Source organism: Sapajus apella, unplaced genomic scaffold, assembly GCF_009761245.1.
Source record: "Sapajus apella isolate SASKATOON/1434 unplaced genomic scaffold, GSC_monkey_1.0 scaffold198, whole genome shotgun sequence".
NCBI classification, from domain to species: domain Eukaryota; kingdom Metazoa; phylum Chordata; class Mammalia; order Primates; family Cebidae; genus Sapajus; species Sapajus apella.
Genome location: NW_022437138.1, coordinates 791356 through 808459, shown reverse-complemented (window position 1 = coordinate 808459; position 17104 = coordinate 791356). Strand labels below are relative to the sequence as shown.

At 57.8% G+C, this 17104-nt stretch overlaps 2 protein-coding genes, 1 non-coding gene and 1 pseudogene across 6 annotated transcripts; 2 read left to right on the top strand and 2 right to left on the bottom strand.

Moving 5' to 3' along the window:
* Positions 1-628: 628 nt before the first annotated feature.
* LOC116543862 lies at positions 629-812 on the top strand (annotated as a pseudogene).
* Positions 813-2213: 1401 nt separating this feature from the next.
* RANBP1 (RAN binding protein 1) lies at positions 2214-11367 on the bottom strand. 4 transcript variants are annotated; one of them, XM_032269775.1, is made up of 7 exons: positions 10643-10728; positions 10075-10150; positions 9625-9761; positions 6820-6977; positions 4114-4242; positions 3179-3244; positions 2214-2604 (listed from the first exon to the last, which is right to left on the bottom strand). In XM_032269775.1, exons 2-7 carry the CDS (start codon positions 10129-10131, stop codon positions 2504-2506), a joined length of 648 nt encoding a protein of 215 aa, XP_032125666.1. In that variant the 5' UTR covers positions 10132-10150; positions 10643-10728; the 3' UTR covers positions 2214-2503. The 4 variants fall into 4 exon arrangements, with proteins under 4 accessions (XP_032125666.1, XP_032125665.1, XP_032125667.1 ...); XM_032269774.1 differs by having other exon boundaries at positions 10589-10669; XM_032269776.1 differs by lacking the exons at positions 10075-10150; positions 10643-10728 and adding an exon at positions 11102-11367.
* On the bottom strand, positions 3019-3146 carry LOC116543863. Its single transcript, XR_004265731.1, has one exon. It is a non-coding gene; the product is annotated as a small nucleolar RNA SNORA77 (small nucleolar RNA).
* A 101-nt stretch (positions 11368-11468) lies between the features above and the next one.
* TRMT2A (tRNA methyltransferase 2 homolog A) lies at positions 11469-16725 on the top strand. Its single transcript, XM_032269771.1, has 12 exons — positions 11469-11869; positions 12144-12718; positions 12980-13088; positions 13324-13505; positions 13691-13805; positions 13899-14014; positions 14090-14201; positions 15275-15397; positions 15553-15628; positions 15775-15891; positions 16002-16098; positions 16214-16725. Exons 1-12 carry the CDS (start codon positions 11846-11848, stop codon positions 16443-16445), a joined length of 1878 nt encoding a protein of 625 aa, XP_032125662.1. The 5' UTR covers positions 11469-11845; the 3' UTR covers positions 16446-16725.
* The last annotated feature ends 379 nt before the right edge of the window (positions 16726-17104 follow it).

Here is a 17104-nt window from a genome sequence, read left to right as displayed (position 1 = left end):
GGGCCGTATGGGGATGCATTCTGTCCTCCAGCACAGCTCCCTTCCCACAGCACATCACATCCTGCAGTATCCACACGCTGCTTCAACAGCACCCTGCAACACAGCCCCAGCACTGGATGGCGCTGTCTCCCAGCCTTTACAACGAGCCTTCCCACTGTCGGGGACTCTCCCTTGGAGACATTTCTCCCATCCCCAGATGAAGGAAGTCAGCCTGGGATTTTATTGGAACCCCAAATCAAAAGACAGAATACTAACCATCCTTTCTGTGCTGGGGGTATCTGACGGAGCCAAGGGCTTCCCTCCCGGAAGCTCCGGCCCATGCATGGGGCCCTCCCTTTCAAACACCAAAACCTCCAACTGACACATGGACCTGCCAGCCTGTGGCCCCACGGGTCATCGGGAGTGCATCATAGCAAGGTGCCATCTGCAGTGGACGCGCCACCCTCCCAACACAAGAAGCTGGCTCGGCACGGAACAGGCTTCACCTCTTATTGGGTGCAAAGGGCACCACTGTCCCCCAGCCAACCTGCAGGAGGCAAGCAGTCCATGGACACGGTGAGGGCCACGGCTCAGAGGACAGTCAAGATGCCAGTGAGACATCCTCAGTGGGCTTTTTAAAACAAGAGCAAAGACCATACTTTCAGGGATCATTTCCATAGTTCATTATTAAAGTAGTATATCTGAACATATAGGGCACTGGAAAGCACAAGGGGCTGTCACAGCCTTCTCTCCTGAGCTGCTCAGAGTTGTTGTTGCAACCCCCAGGTGCCACTGATGATTGTTCTCTTCCTTCAGGAGGGAGAGACCACAGACCCTCTCTATAAATGGGAACCATAAAGTGGCTCCCATTTATGTAAAAATAAACCAGCCTGAATGTAGTTGTCTCTGGAAGTGCATCCACCGGAGCAGTGGTCCCCCACCTTTTTGGCACCAGGGACCAGTTTGGTGGAAAACAATTTCTCCATGAACCAGGGGTGGGGAAGTGGTTTCAGGGTGAAATTCCACCTCAGATCATCAGGCATTAGATTCTCATAAAGAGGACACAACCTGGATTCCTCACATGCGAAGTTCACAACAGGGTTCACACTCCTGTATCTAATCCCTTGCTCATCTGAGAGGGGGTGCTCAGGCAGTAAAGCTCGCTCACCCACCACTCACCTCCTGCTGTGTGGCCCAGTTCTTAACAGGAAAGACTTGTATCCGTCAGCAGGCCAGGGGTTGGGGACCCCTGCCCCAGAGGGACCAAGGACTGGTGTTTAAACCAGACAGGCAGTCACCAGACAGGACACAGCACAGAGATCAGACAGAATAAGGCCCAGGCCCAGGCGGAGAGCGGGAAAGAACAGGTGATGGCTGCAGGCAGCCAACCTCACAATGAAGCACCCTGGGCAGGTGTTCATGACAAACGGTGACAGGGCACCTTACAGCAGTTGGGACCACACACTGAAGACATTGTCTGCAAACAATCCATGATACATGAAGAACCCCAACAGCATCTTTGAAAACATCTTATTTAAAGTTACTGCAGATGCCCACAACTGCAACCAACACTGTCAAGTGTGGACTTCAAGTCCAGGGGGTCAAGAGCCCAGACGTTTTCTCCAAGGCCAGGGTACAAAAGGCTTTCCAACAGAAGGGCTACAGGGCTGAGCCCCACCCAGTACCAGACTGGCCTCTCTCCACAAGGGCCACTCTGCCACAGGGGCCAACCAAAGTCAGCCTTGGCTGATGCTACAGACCCACTCAGTTGGCCACTGCCTCCCTGCTCCAAAGCCAAGGTACTCTGGTGGTCTTCCTTTCTCTCTCCAAAACACTTTAAGCCCACCCTTCCTCACCACAGAAAACAGCAGTGGCTGTTCAGGCCATAAGGGGCAGTGGAGCCTGCCTCAGCCCTAGCAACAGCCAAGCCACACCTGGACACGGCAGAGCCCACGCTGCCCAGCCCACAGCCTTGCATCAGTGCCACATCCAGCACCAGACACCCCTGGCCACATTCCCTCCCCAGCACCAGCTCAGACACCTCAGTTTCAAGGCCCACAGCAAGACACACACACGATCTGACACCAGGGCAGGAACTCCAGGCTACAGGGAAGCACAGCACCCACCGCCACCATGCACAGGCCCAGACCCCCCCCCCCGGGGGCTCAGGAGGGCGGCGCCTGTGGCGCCCACAGCACAGAGGCCCATACACGCACAGTCCTGCTGTCTGGTCCAGGTTCCAAACGTGTTTTTTATTCACTATTTTTGATGACTATAAATAAGTGTTTCCACTATGGAAAAGAAAGTTAGCACAGTACATTTTCATGACTGGGGAATGGATTTTCTGAAGTCATCTTCAATAGGGCAAAAACTTAGAAAAAAAACAAGCTGAATGTTGAATTCAGTTCTTTATATAACGTCCCTTGTAAAAACGAAACAGAATAAAAACAAACCGAAAAAGAGGGGCAAGGTAAAATTTTTTTAAAAAAAAAGGAAAGAGGAAAAGGAAATAAAATAAGACGGTTTATTGCTTCTCCTCCGCATCCTCCTTGGTCTCCTCCTTCACCGAGAGAGTTTCTAGCTTTTCCGCCACTTTTTCAGCATGATCATTTTTGCCTGATCCTGCTAAAACACAAGGAGCACAGTGAGAAAACAAGCACAGTGCTTGCAAGCACATGGCCCTCACCAGGTCAATCCTGGGCGCCGCCACCCACCCACAGCAGCTCACCCGCTCAGGACAGACTACTGCCCGGCCAAGCCACCTCCCAGAGTCTGTCTTGAAACCCAGTGACCACAGGAGGCCAAGTGGATGCATTTGAGCACTGCCTAGATCATGGTCAGGCTGCTCAGGGACATCTGGCCACCTGCCACCACAGCTGCAGTCTAGCCTCACAGCAGAGGACCAAGCCCTCTGAGAGACAAACCGAGGACCATCGTAAAGCACCTTCGGCTGAGCTCCAGGCAGTGCCCGGACGCCAGTGCCTGCCCAAGTGGACGTGAGTCCAGGAACACTGACGTGCTCAGCGCTTCCCAGGAAGCACCTGTGTCCCCAGGCAGCTGCATCTCCCTGGATAGGTCAGGTGGCCACCACAGCACCCTGGAATGTTTATCTGGCAGACAGAAAAAGCACCCGCCTGGAAGTGCAGTCAGGTGCAGAGTGGGTCTGCAAGGAAGCCCCCCACCCATGGCACCACAGCACCTTTCTTTTCTCTCTCTTCGATCTCTTTCCTGCATTCTTCAAACTTTGTTTTGAATTTCTGTGCATCTGTGTGGAAGGGAGAGAGAAGACTCTAAGAGCTGTGAGCAGTGGAAGGGATATGCCCTGGCAGGTCTGAAGAGCCAGGATTCACAGTAGACCCATTTCACGGTAATTTCTGTCCTAAGAAAGGGCTGGAGCATCTGACACTGGCCCTGGCCTTTTGTCTCCTTCCTCTGACTATAACCATTTAGGCAGAGTGGTGGAGCCTGGGCCTCTCTGCCACAGGCTCGGCTCCCCACCATGCTGGTAGGGCTGTTGGGGCAGCCACTCCTGGAGCAAGGGCAAGGTCACTCAGCACCAGATGGCCAGCTACCAGGTGCCAGGCCACAGCACCCACCAATTCCTCCAGGAGCCACCAGACACAGCTTGGATGATCCAGACATCCACCTTCACACTGTGCGACACCCCCAATCGCGCACACACACACACAACCCACCAGACACCACACCCCTCAAACACTACACGCACCCAACCACACATCCCAGCCCCTGCTGGCACCCAGGCAACCATGAAGGGCCCCTGGCCACAGCGAGCACGAGGATCAGCACTGGGAGGAAGCCCTGGGACGGGTCTCAGGCTCCACAACACCTGATGGGAACTGGAACTTAAAGAGAAAACCAAAGCATCAGGCACAAGGGGACAGTAGACGCCGCTGTTCAGCAGCTACTTGGCAGCTTTGCATTTCAGAGGGAAGGCACTGCTTAAGGCACTGCTTGTGGCTCCAGTAAACGGCAGGGCAGGGCAGCCCAAACTACACACGTCCCAGTTACTACCCCCCTCCCCAAAAGGCAACAGCATTTGTTGCACATAACCCGCCACACTGCCATGCAGGTGATCCCCAAGTCAGGCGGGTCCCCCAGGGTCCCCTGGCTCACTCTCAGCATTCAGGAAGCGGATGGCCAGCAACTCTGGCTTGGGGCACTCATCGGCGAAGTCAGCATGGGTGTTCCAGACCCAGGCACGGTCGCTACCCGCGTTGGGCTTCAGCTCCATCATCGGCGTGACTGAGGAGAGAGAAGATGGTGAGGATGGCGGGATGACTGAAAGGCCAGCACACCTAGCCCTCGGCCACAGAGCACCCTGCTCATTCACCTGACAGGTCTGCTTCAGACAACACCGGGACAGTCCATCTGGGGTCAGAGAACTAGGCTTAAACAAAGTGCTAAAGGGCCTGAGTTTTATTCAAACCTTTAAAAATGCCCCATAATCACTTAAAACCAGGACCATCCTCATCGGGAACAGGCGGTCCCCTGATTGTATCTCCACGAGGAACTCGAGCCATGTGCACCACCACTTGACACACAGACCCCCACCTCCAGAAATGCCGAGAAGCAGAGCCGGAAAAGCAGGCCCCAGCTCCAGTTCTAGGGCTGCACTCAAGCCCAACACGGATCCCCTTGGTCCTGACCCCAACCACACAGTCAGAAGCCCGGGGTCAGACGTCAGGGCGCAATGCCCGGGGGCCCCGCCTTTCCTGAGGGAACCCAACACATGGAGCCAGCCCAGCTGAAAGTGGGGGGCAACCGAGGGCTGGAAAGTGGGGCAGTTGCCAGAAAGGAACCCACTGGGGGCTGCAGCCCGCAGCTGTGCACACCTCCATCCCCATGACTGATGCCTGGAGGACACAGGAGACAGAGCCATGGCCTGCAGTGGATGCCTCCCCACAATTCCTCAGGCACAGGCAGCCCCAAGGAGAGATGACCCTGCAGGCAACCACTCTTCAGAACAGCTCCCTGAGAACCCGGAGCATCCCCAGTGGTGCCCACACCTGGCCCAGGCCACAAGCATCCCCAGGCTACCCCTACATGTCACCATCTGAACTGGGGGCTGGGGGATCTCGCCTACTGCAGCCCGCCACAGCAGATGCCAGGCCTCCTGGATGCCCCCTTCACACCCAGCCCCCCAGCCAGCCCACAGCCTCCCTGACACCCCACCCAGAGGCCAGCCTCTACCCACTGCCACTTTTCCTGTCTACCAAGGGCCCATGATGGGCACAAGACACTACCGGCTATGCAGATGGCTCTGCCTAGATGCCCCAGGGCCCAGGACCAACTTACCATGCACACACAATAACCCGCAACCTGACCAGGCTCTGGGAGCAGCACATGGCATCAGGGAAGACCCCTGAGGAAACGATTCAAGCTGGGCTCGAGGAGGAAGAGGACCAGCCAGAGCGCAGGCTTCCCCAGGACTAGACATGCTGGGCAGGGAGGGTGGGGAACCCAGGAGCCAGTTCTCAAGGAAGTCTGGCAGGCCAGGCCGTGCACCAAGGTGCCCACAGCACAGGCAGACCTCCGCCCACCCCCCTGCATTGCCCGCAAGGGCCGAGCCACTCAGGCTCCTGCCAGCAGTCATCCTGCACCTGGGATGAGGGTCCTGCCCCACCAGACACGCATGACACTCAACAAACGACACTAGGAAGCTTACCAAAAGACACCCCAAGACAAGTGTACTTCCAGACATGCCACCAAGCCGGGCAGCACAATCTAAGGACAGCTGGCAGCCAGACACACTTGGGACAACCTATTGCCACTTCTTTCCAGGCCAGGCTAGGCCCCTCACAGGGTGGCTAGAGCTCTCGGCTGAATCTGCCCAAGGTCCTCTACTTATGTAGCTTCACAGGTGCTGAGGGCCTGGCCACCTTCTCCCCAGCCCCATACCCTCCCCAGGGAAGATCCTGGTGAGGGTGGAACACACCATAGCTGAGGAGGCTGGCGCCTGGGCACCTCACACATCCACCTTCACACTGCCCGATGCCCCCAATCTCACACACACGCCCCCCAGACACCACACCCCTCAAACACTACATGCACCCAACCACACATCCCAACAACACACATCCCCCCGACACCACACACAACCACATTTCCAAACACCACACACACACATCCCCAAACACCACACACAGACACCGACACCACACATCCCCCCAACACCACACACACAACCACATTTCCAAACACCACGCACACACATCCCCAGACACCACACAGACCCCGACACACCTCCCCCTGACACCACACACACAACCACACGTCCAAACACCACACACATCCCAGACACCACACACACACCCACACTTCCAAATACCACATGCACACCCAGACACCAAACACCTTCAGACACTACACATACCCCCCAAAACACCACCCCTCCAGACACCACACACAATCCTCCAGACACCATACCCAGAGACCACATCCCCCGAGGTATCACACCCTCCCGGCACCACACCCCCTAACACGCACACACACACACACACACACACACACACACACACACACACACACAGCGCCCCCTCGCCCTGCCCTGCAGCACTCACTCCTCGTCCCGAGCCCAGCCTGGGTGCCGCGTCCTCCCGTCTGGCTGCCTCCACACCCCCGTGTGCTCTAAGCTTCGCTGCGGGCCTGCTCTGAGTTCAGAGGCACGTCTGAAAAACGTATTTCTGGTTTTAAATTCAACAAACACACCACAAACTTGCACGCTCCATGTAATAACACGCTCCCCAGTTCCCAGTCAGCCCTGAAAGAATCTTCCCGAAGGTCCCAGGCCGAGCTGCTGGGGACTGCTGGGCCACCTACTATAGTGGTTGGCACAGATCTTCAGGGTCTTGTCCCGCCGCATGAGGAGGCGGATGGTCCCCTTCTCCTTGTGCTTCAGAAGCTTGACATCGCCGGTGCCCCGCTCCTTCCATTCTGGGAGGTCGTTCTCTGAGGCAAACCGAAACAGTTTCGCCCGCCTGCAAGAAAAGCCGTCAGGTTAGGAATGCAGACCTGCAGCTCATATGCAGCGCCTGCATGAGACGACACAGGACAACCCTGCGCTCAGGGCCTGACGCCTCCACCAACACTGTCATACCACCACCAGAAAGCGCAGCAGCTCAACAAACTCCAGGTCATCTTGAATTCCAATTCTACAACCCAGAGAATTAGACGACTGGGCACGGTGGCTCATATCTGTAATCCCAGCACTTTGCGAAGCTGAGGCAGGCAGGCCACCTGAGGTTAAGAGTTCAAAATCAGCCTGGCCAACATAGTGAAACCCCGTCTCTACTGAAAACACAAAAATCAGTCAGGTGTGGTGGCGGGTGCCTGTAATCGCAGCTACTCAGGAGGCCGAGGCAAGACAATCACTTGAACCCGGGAGACAGAGGCTGCAGTGAGCTGAGACCACACCACTGCGCCTACAGTTGCAATATTTCCCCCAACAAAGACCAGCCTGTGCAACACAGAGAGACAACATCTCTACAAAAAGATAAAAAATTAGTTGGACATGATGGCTAACGCCCATAGTCTCAGCCACTCAGGAGGCAGAGGCAGGAGGATCTCTTGAGCCCAGGAGATCAAGGCTGCAGTGAGCCATGATCGCACCACTGCACTCAGCCTGGATGACAGACAGGCCCCTCATAAAAAAAAAAAAAAAGAAAGAAAAGAAAGAGAGAGAGAAAGAGAGAGAGAGAGAGAGAGAGAGAGAGAGAGAGAGAGAGGGAGGGAGGGAGGGCAGGCCCAATGTAGGAAAAGAAGTCCCCTAGGTGGGCTTATCCCACGGTCACTGTGCAAGAGCACCCCAGCCCAGAGATTCGGGGGAACAGCATGGATCAGGTGCGGGACAAGGACCTCCACCCTACACCCAGCATCCCTCAACTATGAGATGGCCCCTGTTCTCCCCGAGACCCCAACACAGAGAAGAGGCCCAGGCCTCTGCTCAGTCAACAGGCCCTGGCCAACACCCAGCCCTCCTGCCCGGGAGCAGCCCCTCCCACTGAGGACCAGGGTACCCAGAGCCCAGCAGTCCACTCTCAGGGCTCAGGCTGCGCCCTCCCTCCGCACCCAGCCCTCCTGCCCGGGAGCAGCCCCTCCCACTGGGGACCGGGGTACCCAGAGCCCAGCAGTCCACTCTCAGGGCTTGGGCTGCGCCCTCCCTCCACACCCAGCTCCGCCTGCCTCTCTGCTCTCTGCCCCCACGTGATTCTGGCAAGGGAGACTGTGCCACAGGCTTCCCAACAGGACACCCCTGGAGCTTTACTGCAGACGCCCAGGCCCATCCTGTTGGCCTCACCTCCCTCAGAGAGGGCCCAGGCCCAGGACACCAGGAACACCTCCCACCCAACGTGGGCAGTGAGGGGATAGGGGCAAGCACTTTACCCCAGGAAGGAGCTATTCCCAAACAGGGGCTACAGCAACGCATCAGCAGAGTGGAGACCCAACCACCCAGTGGCTTCAGGGACATGTCCATCACCCTCTGTGAACAAAGAGTGACACAGGTATCCCTCCCAGTTATCCTTTCCCAGGTACCTGTCCCCAGCCCCCTTCCTTGGAGGAGACTCACAGTAGGAATGACTCTCTCTGCTTCCCTCTCCCAACCCAGAGCAACCCAATCTTAACCTGGGCTCTTGAAGCAACTCCAGGAGTGGGAAGGCTCCATCAACTTGAACAGGGAAAAACTGCAACCTCATTTTCACTAAGGTATGTAACTAAACACAGTGTTTGGCCGGGCGCGGTGGCTCACACCTGTAATCCCAGCACTCTGGGAGGCCAAGACGGGCGGATCATGAGATCAAGAGATCGAGACCATCCTGGCCAACACGGTGAAACCCTGTCTCTACTAAAAATACAAAAAAATTAGCTGAGTGTGGTGGCACACGCCTGTAGTCCCAGCTACTCAGGAGGCTGAGGCGGAAGAATCGCTTGAACCCAGGAGGCAGAGGTTGCAGTGAGCCGAGATTGTGCCACTGCACTCCAGCCTGGTGACAGAGCAAGACTCCGTCTCAAAAAAAAAAAAAAAAAAAGGTGTTTGTTGCAATCCTGAGTGTAGGTGACAGGTCACAGTCTCCGCAGTGCTGTGACACTGTCACAAGACACAAGGCTGGTACCCACCACTGCAGCCAGCTCTTCAGTGAAGGTGTTAGGAAACACACGTACAGTTTTTTTAAAGTGGCTTTAATAACTAAACCATCACCTTTATTCTTCATGTGTAATTGCAAACATTATTTTGTGTATTAAAAACACCAGGTGGGGGATTTATAAGTTTCACAACATCAAAAATGCCTATGCTGCAAAAAGTTAAAACCCCCTGCTCAACCAAGGGAATCCCTGGATCCTCAGAAGCCAGTGCAAGGAAGAGCAGCAGGGCTGCCATGCCAGTGGACAGAGCAGCAACGATAGATGCCTTCCATGCGACTGGCTGCAGGGCAGCAAGGGCACCTGGCAAAGTCATGAAAGGAATGGGTTAAATTTCCACATGAATTAGTCACCAAATAACTTTAGGCCCTTCCTTTAAACAGCCTCAGTCCGATTCAAAGTCAGTCCAAGACCTGGATACCTATAAAAGTTGTAAGTTCAACCTCACACTAAAGATTCCTATTTCTAGGATATCGGCATACTTACATTTTAAAAAGTTCCTCTTCATCTTCTTCCAGCGTTTTAATTTCTTGCTCAGGAAGAGAAACTATTGGCTCAAACTGAGGATCATGGTTGGACTCATCTGCATTCTCAGTGGAAGTATCATGGTCCTCATGAGTGTCCTGTGGAGACAGATACAAAGAGGTTACACTGCTGGCCTATGGATCTGGCTCACAGCCAGAGCCCAACCAGTGCCTGCAGTCGTCAGCCCCACCAGTGAAGGGCTTTCAGATACGAGGATGGGCCCCACCCCAAAGCAAGAAACCAAGCCCACTCTTCCACACTAGGAAAGATTTGCATTTACACCCAGCTCCACAGACTCAACGCGTGAGCCTACAGCAAGACACCAGACCTTGGGCCCCTCCCTCCCATTCACAGATATCAATCATCTGTGCACAGATTAATGGGGGACCCTACAAGACAGCCAACACTTGCAGAGAGTGGCCTGGGAGAAACTGCATCTCTTTGAGCATCAGTTTCTTCCTCATCCATAAAATGCAGATGATACCTGCTGTGTGAAGATCAAAGGACACAAAGGTAAGTCGAAATGGATTTTGAAATGTTCCCTTAAAGCAAAATGTAACCCTTTCAGTTTTTACTAATTTGGAAATAGCTGTGCTCTTGCTTACTAGAATGAAAAAGTTGCTACAGGACTTCCGGGGTTTACAGTGGATTCACCGCTCTGCCAGCAATTTTTTCACAGTTTAGGAAATTATTAAGTAGATAAACTATAACTGGCACAAATCATGAAATCCTGACCCAATTTAGAGAATAAGAAAGCACCAATAATCATATTTTAGGTTGGAGTCTTCCAGAACACGGGCCGTAGTCACCCAGTAAGAGACCCAAGACTTCACCACTTAACACAAACTGGAAAAGAAAACATAAGCTTTTGGCTGCTCTTCCCTGGTCCCCAGAGTACTGCGACTCCGCAGCGGCCCGCACTCACTCAACCAGACACCGCAGCCAACAAAGCCGCCCCCTGGGTGGGCGCGTCCAGGACCTGTGCCCCACGCTGGAACGCGACCTTCTGCCAGAGGCCGGTGGCGGCTCCAGACGTGAGAACCGAATGAATGAAGTGCTGCGTGGGCGACGGAAGTAATAAATGCACCGTACTAGTGGGAAGCCCCAAGTGGGCCGAGCCGGAGGAAACCTGCCGCCCGCTCCAGTTTCCAGAGGCCAGGGTCGCCCCGCGTGGCGACGGCCGCTCCCCAGCCCACCCCAAGGTCACGCGGGCGCCCTGCAGCCCCCAAGCCCAGAAACTGCACCCCCAGACGCCCCAACTCTGCAGGCCTCGAGCCCCCAGGCCCCGCGCGCCCCGACCCCGCGCCACCGACGGCCGAGCCTGCAGGCCGGCGGGGGTTGGTGGCTGCGGCGCGGGCCGCCCACGTGGCCGCTGATAGCGGCCCCAGTCCCATCGGCCCCGCCCGCCCACCCTGTCCCCGCTTGGGCCCGGCCACACCTTGGCGGCCGCCATGGGGGCGCGGCGGCGGCGGCGGCGGCTCAGCTGGGTCGGTCGTCGCTGGCTCCGCGGCCTCTCGGCGGCTACTCGTAGCTCTTTCCGTCCGCGTCTGGCGCTGGCGCCTCCCGCCTGCCCGCTCTTCCCTCCGCCCCGCGACCCGAACCTCGACCCCTGACCTCGGCGGCGGGAAACGCGCCACGATTCAAAACCACTACAGCTTTATTAGCTCATGCGGCGGACATTCTCATTGTCCGACCCGCCCCGCGCTTCCCGCCAAAACGCCCGCGGCGCATGCTCGGCCCGCCCTTCAGCCAGAGGAGGGCGCACTCCCGGCGACCCCCGCGCGCACTTCCGGCCTGGCCACGCGCGCCTCTGGAGCTGGCTGAAGTGGTTGGGGGGTTGTAGCCGGCGCGTGGCGATGATGTTGCCGGAAGCCAGGATCATAGAGACGCGTGGCCTCCGCGGAACGCTCTGGCGGACTAAGAGTAGCGGGCGAAGCGAACGGCCAGCGCGGGCCCCTGGCGGGCGGGCGGTGCAGCCCCAAGCCTGAGACCCGGACCTGAGCACCGCAGGTTCGATTCCCGCCCCCGCCCAGGGCGAGGCTGGCGGTGGCGGCGACCTCGCGACGTTGCACAGGCTCTCTGAGCACCTCCCCTCTGAGCACTTCTCGTGTGACAGGACCAGGACGAGGTGGCCAGGCGGCCTCCGTGGCGCCTCTGGTCTAGGCGGAGAACGACCTGGGCGATGAGTGAGAACCTCGACAACGAGGTAGAGTGCGGGGAGACGGTGGGTAGAGACGGGGTTGGGGTGGGAGGAGGCAGGGTGGGGCGGGAAATCTGCCAGAGAAGATGTAGGGTAGAGACGGGTTCTTTGGGGTAGGAAAGGATACGGGAATGGGATCAGGAGGGTAGAATGGGGGAGGGGAGGGACAGGGCTGAGTGCAAAGTGCACCGATGGAGGTCTGGGTGTGCCATAGGGGAGTCTGGGAGGCCAGACCCCAGGGCCTGGTCCTCACCCTAGCACCCCATCTGTCGCCACACAGGGCCCAGAGGCAGTGGAGAGCTGTAGCCAGGAGAGCAGCAGTGCCCTCAACGGCCCTACAGCCTCGGTGTCCCCTGCAGCCCCAGCAGCCCTGGAGGAGGCAGAGGAAGAGGGGGCTGGGGCAGCTACAGGGTCGGGGCCTCAGCCCGGGCTCTACAGCTACATCAGGGATGACCTGTTCACCTCTGAGATCTTCAAACTGGAGCTGCAGAATGTCCCTCGCCATGCCAGCTTCAGCGATGTCCGTCGCTTCCTGGCCCGGTTTGGCCTGCAGCCCCACAAAACCAAACTCTTTGGGCAACCACCCTGCGCCTTCGTGACATTTCGCAGCGCTGCAGAGAGGGACAAGGCCCTGCGCATTTTGCATGGTGCCCTCTGGAAAGGCCGCCCACTCAGTGTGCGCCTGGCCCGGCCTAAGGCCGACCCCATGGCCAGGAGGAGGCGACAAGAGGGTGAGAGTGAGCCGCCCGCAACACGAGTGGCCGATGTAGTGACCCCTCTATGGACAGTGCCCTATGCTGAGCAGCTTGAGCGGAAGCGGCTGGAGTGTGAGCAGGTGCTACAGAAACTCGCCAAGTGAGTGAGGTTGGAGACACCCCTCCTGGCCGGGGCTCTGCCCAGCCCTGTGCTTGCTCAGCCTGCCTGCCCGTGCACTAGTCAGGAGGCCCAGCACAAGATCTGGCAGCCCTTTTGGGAGCTAGCCGGTGATACACCCGTGTTACCATGGGCACAATGACATCCCAAAGGAGGAACCAGGAGCCTGGCCATTTGGGGAGTGGCCGGGCATGGGTGGGGGGCAGCAGGTGGAGTCCAACCACAGATCTGCTCCTCTTACAGGGAAATTGGAAGCACCAACCGTGCCCTTCTGCCCTGGCTGGTGGAGCAGAGGCACAGGCACAACAAAGCCTGTTGCCCACTGGAGGGGGTCAGGCCATCACCCCAGCAGGTCAGGCTTCACTTCAGCGGCCACAAACCCCTATACTGGGTTTTGAAAACTGCTTTTGCTCACCTTTCCGGTTGCTTTCCCTGTTTTGTGTTTTCTTCTGGTAACTTATCACATACCTGTTAGTTGTCGCTCTTGTGTTTTGACTGCCAGCCTCTGTGGGGAAATCAAGGTTTTCAGGGCACAAGCGCTGGACAGCCAGGGTAAGGTGCAGCTGTCTCTCCCTGCCTCCCCGCAGACCGAGTATCGTAATAAGTGTGAGTTTCTGGTTGGCGTCGGGGTGGATGGGGAGGATAACACCGTGGGCTGTCGGCTCGGCAAGTACAAGGGCGGGACGTGTGCTGTGGCAGCCCCGTTTGATACCGTGCACATCCCCGAAGCAACCAAGCAGGTGGTGAAGGCCTTCCAGGAGTACATCCGGTGAGGACCTGTGACAGGGCTCCTGGGAAGTTCTGCGTAGTCTGAATCGGATGGGGATGGGATCCCATCCTGGGAATTCTGGGGTGCCTGCCATTGCAGCCAGGTGGAGGAAGATGTGGCCCAAGGAGAGAGCAGAGGGCTGCTTCCCCAGTCGTGGGCACCCAGCCAGCTCGTGATTCCCACAGGTCCACGCCATACTCAGCATATGACCCAGAGACGTACACAGGCCACTGGAAGCAGCTGACTGTGCGTACTAGCCGCCGCCGCCAGGCCATGGCCATTGCCTACTTCCACCCTCAGGTCTCAGGCGGCGGTCCTGTTCGGGGAGGGTACATACCTAACCTGGGTGGGCCTCGCCACAGCCTGATGGGACCTTTTCACCCCTTACTCCAGAAACTGAACCCTGAGGAGCTGGCAGAGCTGAAGGCCTCCCTAGCACAGCACTTCATGTCAGGGCCAGGCAGGGCCAGTGGAGTGACCTGCCTCTACTTCGTGGAGGAGGGACAGCGGTGAGGAGCCCGAGTTGGGTGGGACGGGTCCCTGCAGGGGCTATGACACTGAAAGACCTGTACTTCTGCCCACAGAAAGACTCCCAGCCAGGAGGGCCTGCCCCTGGAGCACGTGGCTGGGGACCAATGCATCCACGAGGACCTGCTAGGGCTGACCTTCCGGATCTCTCCACACGCCTTCTTCCAGGTAGCCCTGAATACCTGGTGTGCCTGGGGACATATGGAGGGAAGCCTGACGCAGCGTCAGGACATGATGGGAATGGTGGGCTCAGGCGGCGAAATCTGGGGAGAGAATCGGCAGGGGAGCCACCGGGGAGGGTGAAGTAAGAAAGAGGTTGGTCGTCACTTTTTTGATTCATGACAGCCTAGAGGTACACACAGCAGTGGCCCTTCTTGTCATGGGGAGGTTGAGGCATGGCCCTCTGCACTACCAAAGGGCACTGCTCTGGGCTTGGCAGGAGGGAGGCTGTGGTGGCCTCTGGGCTGGGGAACACTGTTTCACCATCCCACTCGCTGCTGCAGGAAGGCTGTGGGGACCAGGAGCAGCGATTTTTGGGGACAGGCCTGGCAGGACCTGCTGGAGGGCCAGGTGTAGGGGTGGGAACTGCAGTTGGGTAACTCCAGGGGCCCTGTTGTGAATTGTGGGAGGCAAAGTCCCCTTGCTGGGGCAGGAAAGGTACAGCCTGCTGGCCCTCATGAGCCCTCAACCTATCAGGGCAAGGAGGAGGCCATTCTCAGCACAGGCCTGGCTTTTAAAGCTGGGGGCTGTCGGACAGGGTGGCACGTGCCTGTTGTCCCAGCTACTTGGGAGGCTGAGGCTGGAGGATCTCTTGAGTCCAGGAGTTCTGGGCTGTAGTGCGCTATGCCGATTGGGTGCCCACACTAAGTTCGGCATCAATATGGTGACCTCCCAGGAGCGGGGGGCCACCAGGTTGCCTAAGGAGGCGTGAACCGGCCCAGGTCAGAAACAGAGCAGGTCAAAACTCCTGTGCTCATCAGTAGTGGGATTGCACCTGTGAATAGCCACTGCACTGCAGCCTGGGCAACATAGCAAGACCCCATCTCTTAATTAAAAAATAAAAATAAAAAAGCTGGGGATAGGGTGAGGGCATTAGCAAGAGTGGTCTAAGGTGGGGACAGGGAAGAGGTTGGGCACCAAGGTGGGCAGCAGGATGGAGGAACCAAGAACATGGGTCTCGGGGTGCCAGCGGCACCACAGGAAGGGGGGCCGCTGACATCCTGGGCACTGCCTTCCCCCAGGTGAACACACCTGCGGCCGAGGTGCTCTACACAGTCATCCAGGACTGGGCCCAGCTGGATGCGGAGAGCACAGTGCTGGACGTGTGCTGTGGCACCGGCACCATTGGCCTGGCCCTGGCCCGGGTGAGCCCTCCCGCCCCACAGAGGGCACCGTCTCCCCACCCCGCAAGAGCCCCATTGACCCTAGCTTGAAGGCACCGCAGCTGACCCCAGCACCCCATGCACTCCCCTCCCCGAGGTGGCCCTGGGTGGGCTGACCTCACACTTTCCTGTTTCAGAAGGTGAAGAGAGTCATTGGGGTTGAGCTGTGCCCAGAGGCTGTGGAAGACGCCCGGGTGAATGCCCAGGACAATGGTGAGTGGCAAGGCCGTGGATGGGGGCAGGGACAGGGGCAGCTGCCACCCCTGCTGCTAGCCTCAGCGGTGGCTAGGGGTTCCCCAGGGCTGGCCCTGTGGGGAAGGTGCGCAGCCCTCTGACAGGCCACGGTGCCATCTCTTCAGAACTGAGTAACGTGGAGTTCCACTGTGGGAGGGCCGAGGACCTGGTGCCCGCCCTGGTGAGCAGACTGGCCTCCCAGCACCTCGTGGCCATCCTGGACCCACCCCGTGCCGGCCTACGTGAGTGGCTCCTGCTTAAAAAGGTGGCACGGGAACAAGGACATATGGGGTGGCTGATCAGGTTGTGCAAACTCTGGCTGTGGGGACCCAGCTGGTATCTGCCTCCTCAGATTCCAAGGTGATCCTGGCCATCCGCAGAGCCGAGAACCTCAGGCGGCTGCTGTACGTCTCATGCAACCCCCGGGCAGCCATGGGCAACTTTGTGGAGTGAGTGTCAGCAGGGGCCTGGAGGGGGGCAGGCCTGGCACCAAGCTCCCAACTCCCATAAGAGCCCCTGACTAGCCCACTGGCTGACCTTGGTGCCCCTCTTTTTCCCCCACAGCCTCTGCAGAGCCCCATCTAACCGGGTGAAGGGTATTCCCTTCCGGCCGGTGAAGGCCGTGGCAGTGGACCTGTTCCCGCAGACCCCGCACTGTGAGATGCTCATCCTGTTCGAGAGGGTAGAGCACCCCAATGGCAGAGGGGTCTTGGGGCCCCACAGCCCTCCAGCTCAAGCCACACCAAGGTCCCCAGATGACACCCCACAGGAAACCAGGGCCTTCCCCTCATCTTAGGCCCGGGACCCATCGTGGGAACAGAAGCCAAGGGACTCCCCAGACCCCAGGGGTGGGGAAAGGCACGGCCTGCTGGCAAGGATGTTCAGAAGTAGGCAGCCAAAGGGTGCAGAACCCTGTGCCCCACAGGACTGACCTGCTGCTGGTGGGGAGGGGCCCTGAGCAAGAAGGCAGGGTAGGCTTCTGTGGCCTGTTCCCTACCCACAGGGCCTTTGTAGACTAATCAAGGCTGTGAGGGCCAGAATAAACAACTGCTCAATGAAGAGTGTTTCCGTGATGAGAGCCAGGGCTCTGAACACAGGGCCTCCTTTTTGTCCCCGTGGGGCCTGGGTGTCAGAGAAAAGGCCTGAGCAGGCCTGCGCAGCTCTGTAAGCCCTTCTGCACAGTTGGGAATCAGGGCAAGAGCTTTTTAACAGGATGTTGGATTTGATGCTGAAACTTGAGGAGGCAGAGACAGGTCTGGGAACTGTGCATCAGCTGGGTGGATGGGGGTGGAGAGCATTGGGCAGTGAGCTGGCCCCTCCATGGCCTCCATCAACCAAAGAAGGGACCATACTGGGGTGCTGCTCAGCTGTTGCAAAAGTGGGGTCCAGCCTGCAGTGGGGCCAGGAGGGTATCTGGCCAATCAAGGGTCTACAGGGTGCCAGCCTCTCACCCTC